We start from the raw sequence: 6445 nt of genomic DNA, 5'->3' as shown, positions 1-6445 counted from the left end.
TTTTTTTTTTGGCGGGAAATAATTGTTTTCCCGCCATTTTTTTAACAACTGCGCGAGCGTGAGATTTTTATTTTTGGCGGGAAATAATTGTTTTCCCGCCATTTTTTTAAACAACTTCGCGCGCGCAGGCCGCGTGTTTTTCAGACGACCACGTGTTTATAATTTACAGTGAAGTTGGTCTCGCTAAAGTCTACTGTTTTTTTTTTTTTAAATAAAAAACATTTTAAACTATACGCGATTTGTACTTCTACACGACAACGATGTTAGTTAACACGATCGAGTAAACAAGCTACGTTTAAAATCACGAATTACACGTCGTCGTGGTGGTGGATTTTGTAGCTTCTTTTAATTTCTCGTTTTTAATTTCGCACCGTGTTGCCGACGTCGTCACCATTTCCGGCGGCTGTGGTGAATTACTAGTAAGTTCAGTATGATTGTTTTCGCTATATGGTGGTGCGGGTAGTGGTGGTGGTAGTTGTGGTGGTACTTCGTTTACGGTAACTAGGGATAATCTTCTTACCGCTTCTTGGTATGTTGGTAAACCATCTTCGACCTACGATTAAGTAATTAGATTTAGGTAATTAGGCGAGTTGGTTTTAGGATGTTTTTGTAGTTTCATACCTCGTCATATGGAGGCGGTTTGTCCCTTTGAACTGGTCTTTCGATCGATGACTCGGTTGTTACTACGGCGTCTCGGGGTGGAATGTAATGTTTCACGAAACAGGCGCAACTTTTAATTGAAAAGGTTAATGATAGTTGATTGATTAGTTATTAAGAGTGGGTTTTTAATTTGGTGTAAAATTTAAATCTACGCCTTTTATGTTTAAATATTATTGTTTGTTTAGAAGTGGGAAAGGTTGGTATCTCGTAGGGTGTACCTTCTAGGTAATTATCTGATAAAGGAAGTTTGGTAAAACCCGTAGTTTCTAATAACATTTAAGAATGTGGTTATGATTACGTCAAAGTTTCTGGGGGTGTTTTTATGGACTGTAATCATATCAACAGTTTTAATTAAAGGGGCTAGATGAAGTTCTTTCCCTCTCACTTAGCGCCTTTTGTCACAAGTTTTCAAGTACTGATTCAAATTGAATTGTAAGCCTTTCTCTCCCGCAACACTTTGGGAAGGGTAGAAAACACCTTTATTGGAAATGTTAACTGAGATTTCATCCAAGAATGACAATTATTTATGGGAATGTACTTTGATATGGAGAGCTTTAGTTTATGGAAGGAGTTAAGATTCGGCCATATTGGTGGTGCGGAAGGGAAGCTGAAACCCACTAATATGGCTGCTAGAACCATGGTAATTAAGACTTAGGAGGGTGTGACGTACTACTCAAGCCAACTGAAGTCTCTGAATAGTCATCAACTTTATGAATATTCTAAAACAATTCGACCTTTGTTGACATTATAGTCAAAATCATATCAAACTTAAACAAGGGATGGGCACTAAACAAAGCGTTTATAAGCTAACAAAAGATCGAGTTATTAGGATAGTCAGTCTTACCTTGTGCAGAAACAAAAGAACGTTAGGCAACAGCACGACAATAGAACTACTCCGAACAAAAACAATTCCACTGATCCGGCTAAGAGTGTCCGATCTCTGAAGACATTGGGGTCCGTTCCCATATGTCCGGTGATATTTCCGGACATGATCCCAACACACACACACACACAAATTAAGAAATAAAAGTCCCCCGGAAGTAGAAGACTTCAATTCTTTAACCGTTAACGCCAGCCACGAGGAAATGGTTTAACCGAAAGTTTACCACACCACCTTTCCTCGCTTGTCAAAGCGATAAACTGCGGTCCTAAGACTGGAAAACCTGGTGTTGTTAGGGTAGTTCTATCATATTCGGGAGTCGGAGACGATCGCCTTGGAGAGAAAGTTGGAAAAATAAAAAAGAAAATAAAAACTAAAAGGGAAAAACCTTGCATAAATGTTTTCTTTAGAAGGCGAGAGAGAAAACCGAGCGAGGTCCTAATGAATATTGCAACCTTCTACGAGAGCACCGTGAATGTAAATTTCAAGGCTGACTGGTGACTAGTTTATAGTACTTTATAGCGGCATAGCTAAACGCAGCTACGCAGAAAATCTCTCTTTCTCTCTCTGAGAGAGAAAAACATGTGTTTTAATTCTTCTCTTCGTTTGAAAACAAATTAAATGTAAAATACTTAAACAAGGGGACCAATTCGTAACCCGAACTTTATAAACATCGCCAGTTTAAGAAATATATAACTTCTTAGGAATGTGTGTACTTACAAAGTATTATTATACGACGTCATTTGTCTGTTTATGAAGCTATAGTTTTGTAGTTTTAAACAAAGCACGTTGTGATAAACGTTTGTGTTACACACGTAGGTGTTTTCTAAATTCGCCCGTTAATATTAGAATATTTATGGCTACATGTACTCCCCTTATTGTTTAGTATAGTCTTTCCTGTACATTTACAGCAAGCTCGCAAATTGTTTATTATCCAAGATGATAATGGATAAAAGAGGCTTAATTAAGTTAGTCGAGGTTCAATATTCAAGGAGAATTAGAATATATTCAATGATGACGTTGCAGTTCGTCTCAAAGTTTAAATTAGTTTAGTTTAGTTCGGGGTTAAATTTCATATTTCATCTGTTTAATATATATACATATAACGCCTCCCACTTCCTAGCGTTGCAAATATTGTTAGCATTGAAATATAATTAATTTTTCAAGATCATTTGATGGGTGGCGGATATATAGGGAAAAAAATCTGTTAAACGAAACTTGTTCCTGATTTTATTTATATCGAAGGTCTGCTTTTCTATAATATATTTCTACCAGTACTGTTTATATAAGTACTTATAGATGACCCCCAAATATACATAGTTTTCATTTTCGATCGAGTTTTAGAAATTATTTATTTTTGTTTTTATTTTTTTAAGTTTTTAAGAAATTATTAACATTCAATAAAAAATAAACAATTACTTCAAGTCGAAAGGAAGTAACGATTTTAAATATGTTTATTTGATTTAACTCTCTAAAAGGAAGTTTAATTTAAATATATTTAAAATGGTACGTGTGAATTATGGAAACATATCCTTGAAAAGAAAGATAAATTATCACCCATTGATTTTTATTTTTTTTTTATTTTATTAAATTCCCTCTCGTTAGTTATTGCGATTTATGGACTTGTTTTGGGTATTTAGTAACTTAGCTTGCCTCTGAAAATTGAGTATTTCATAAGATATGGTACGTTATAAGTTTGTCACTGGTTAAAAACTGGAGATTGTCATAAAGTGAGTGAGGTAGGTCATAGATTCGAGGTAAAGCGACGCCTGGTGAGGCGCTGCATGTCAAAGGCTTAGTACAGACTAAATAGGACCTAGATGGAAGTCCTGAAAAATTAACCAGCGAGTCTTGGACTTCAATTCTCGCTTGTCGTTCTCCCTCGAACTAGCTCGAGCTGTCTCTCAGTAGCATCAGAAATATATTACCTTAAAAGTAATATATTTCTGGTAGCATTATGAACTTGTAGGTAGTGTCATACTTATGGAACATATCTTATAAACTTATGGTATTACTATGAAAGTTTAGAGTCCATTAAAGCTTGAAAAACTGTTTACTGTTTACAAACGAAATAACACCAGTTCTTTGTTACCTTCTTTGTGCAAGAGGTAACCACATTTTCTATGTTAATTCCACCTTAGTTTCTCTTCCAAAGCCCCTAATTGTTTCATTGCATAAAAATCACGCCATATTTCTTTTCACTTTACCGCGCAAAAATCCTATTAAAAGAAATTATACTAATTCCTACGTAGAGTTTTCTTTAACACTCGAAGACTTCTATGGCGCCTTTTACCTATACCGTCTTGTATTAATCCACGATACCTTTCTCTGCTTTGTAAATCGCCCTTGAACAAGTATACATAGTTTTCAGACTAAGATGATTGATACCACTTACACTGCAGGAGGTTAGGCAACTTGGCGGACAAAGTGCAGTACCAAGTACCCTCGCCTCCTGTAGTGTACATGGTATCAATCCTCCTTGCCTGAAAATTATGTATAGTATAGTCCATCCACCAATCTTCTATGCAAAAAAGCTTTCATAAATAATTAATGAAACGCAAAGTCCCACCAACATTCCGAAATAAAAACTTATGAATTACTTCTGCATGGCACCTTTAGTGTCATTATAAAAAATCTGAATCGCGGATTGGTTTTCCAAGGCTAATAATAAATATACACTATAATTTATATTATTTTACCCATCATTCCGTTTTGTCTATTTTTATCCTCTATTTATAAGCAACCAATCAAATTAAACCGCAGGAAATTGTCAAACTAGTCACCTGACTCATTTTCAAGGACGTTTTAACCCCAGGTTATTAATTGAATTTTATCTCTTAATAAATTAATTATCGCAAATGAAGTAAGAGAAAAAGAAAAAACACTACCAGACCAAGAAGTAATATCTAGTTTATTAGGGAGAAGTTATAAGATGCCTAAGTATTCGCGCGCCATAGTCCCAGTTCCCCTTTCAAAATACAAGGGCTATTTCGCTACACTCCCCTCAGTCGGAAAATATGACTGTAATTTTCGTCATTCGCGTCGCGGTGACATGAGTTTTCAAGAAATACCAATGAGATGCAGGTTGTAATTTTAATTTAGAGGCGGGGATTAACTCCGGACCTACTACGTTTGGACTGGAGATAAAGCTGCAAATGTGGCGAATTTTATACCTTCTCCCTAATAAACTAGATATCACTTCTTGACCAGACCTTTACTTTCAACTTTCTAATTGGAAGATTGAAATCGTAAACAGGTAGTCTTTGAGTACCTTGGAAATCACTAAAATTTCCCCTTTTAAAAACGACTCGAGTTACTTCATTTATTTCTTAGAGTTTTTCTAAGTTACTAATATAAACTTAGATTTATGTATTTCAATTTTCAACCAATTGCTATAGTATACCTATAATCTATGTAGCTATAATAGCGAAATTATTACGTCATGAACCGGTTTTTCCATCTCTTTCCTTTTTAAAAGAGTTAAAATTAAGCATGTCCTCGAATTGTCTTTCTCTCTTTATCCATTATCTTTAGAAGGTTATTTTTTCTCTCCAGTTTGGGTGTTTTTGTTTTCAAGTTTAAAATTTAAACTATACCTACATACTTATCACAATGATGACGTTTAAAGGTTATTTTTTTTTATTTCCGAGTAAGGTTAATTATCTTAACTTTAAGTGCCCTTCCCGCCACGTAACAAAACCATACCTGCGCAGTTATCTCTCTTTCTACTGTTTCTAAGCCTAATTCTACATGAGTAACGGGTTAAAGAAAACAACACTGAATTTAGAAGAAAAAAAAATGGTTTGAAACCTTGTATCTTCTGATGAAGGGAACTGGGTTTCAAGTTTTAAAAAAGCGTAGAATTTTTAGGAGCTTTTGAAATGTGTGAGAAGAAATTAACTATATTAAGAATGTGCCACTAAATACAGATAAGGAGCTAGTGAAATTTCCACAACCCCGTTTCTTAACTTTAACCGCACGAGTTAACAGGGTTGCCAGGAATTTGTTATTAGAGCATCTCAAATATGGAACTGAATCGAACAGAATACTACAAACTTTTCAGTTCAGTCTGTTGCAGATAGCAGTTGCGCAAATGCACTCACAAAATGGGCCAATAAAAGTTTAAAATGTCCCATAAGTTTCTTAAAAACTAAGGGTGGTCACTCACTGGACAGTTTGACCAGTAAATTTTCCGAAGTTTTTGATAGCTTGACCATGGAGATGCTTTACTATTTTTGCACACTCCAGTGGACAATGTCCTTTAAATTTTCCAGTCAAACAAGGTCACTGGACACATGTCCTATAAGAAATTTTTCTTATTTCCAGCCCTGCTCACAAATAACTGGCAACACTTGTTTGTTCAAATACAATTTAAAAATAAATAAATTTAATCAAATTAAACGCTTAACTTACCGTCGCTATACCAAGGGGGGGGGGAAAAACCTTTGATATTGACTCAAGTTTTCAAGGTTAAGAACTTTCTCAATAGGATTAGGTATTTTTTTCTTAGACTTAAATGCCTCCTAAGACGGCTATAAATGACAACTCTTATCTACACAATGCAGTACCAAGTACCAAACCGTTAAAACAACACCTCGACAACGTATCCACCAACAACCACTACCGCCAGCAAAACTATAACCCAGTAGAAAGAAGAAATATGATTTATGGTTTGAACCTTACGTTACTAAACGGTTAGAACTGTTTTTAGTTTTTGATAACGGGATATCAAAATGACACTGCTAAAACGTGAGACGAGCGGCTAAAGGTCAAACGTATTTTTGGACTAAATGTTACAGTTATTAAAGACCAGCAGGGAGAATGAAACTGTTCAACCATAACTGGTTGTAGCATAAGTTTATTAGATATGTTCCATCCATAAGTATGACACTACCTATACTTCGT

The 6445-nt window shown here is 35.2% G+C and overlaps 1 protein-coding gene across 2 annotated transcripts; it reads right to left on the bottom strand.

The window, feature by feature from the left end:
* Window positions 1-36: 36 nt before the first annotated feature.
* LOC149717730 (uncharacterized) lies at window positions 37-6368 on the bottom strand. Of its 2 annotated transcripts, XM_089840618.1 has the most exons (4): window positions 5954-6368; window positions 1505-1873; window positions 622-730; window positions 37-553 (listed from the first exon to the last, which is right to left on the bottom strand). In XM_089840618.1, the coding sequence occupies exons 2-4, from the start codon at window positions 1648-1650 to the stop codon at window positions 302-304; spliced, it is 507 nt and encodes a 168-aa protein (XP_089696744.1). In that variant the 5' UTR covers window positions 1651-1873; window positions 5954-6368; the 3' UTR covers window positions 37-301. The 2 variants fall into 2 exon arrangements, with proteins under 2 accessions (XP_089696744.1, XP_089696745.1); XM_089840619.1 differs by lacking the exon at window positions 5954-6368 and having other exon boundaries at window positions 1505-3014.
* Window positions 6369-6445: the final 77 nt, after the last annotated feature.

The sequence above is a fragment of the Phalangium opilio genome, unplaced genomic scaffold, assembly GCF_054372755.1.
Source record: "Phalangium opilio isolate 3A_F unplaced genomic scaffold, DU_Popi_V2 ptg000003l_1, whole genome shotgun sequence".
Taxonomy (NCBI): domain Eukaryota; kingdom Metazoa; phylum Arthropoda; class Arachnida; order Opiliones; family Phalangiidae; genus Phalangium; species Phalangium opilio.
The sequence above is the reverse complement of the archived record's forward strand: the minus strand, read 5'-3'. Positions and strand labels throughout refer to the sequence as shown.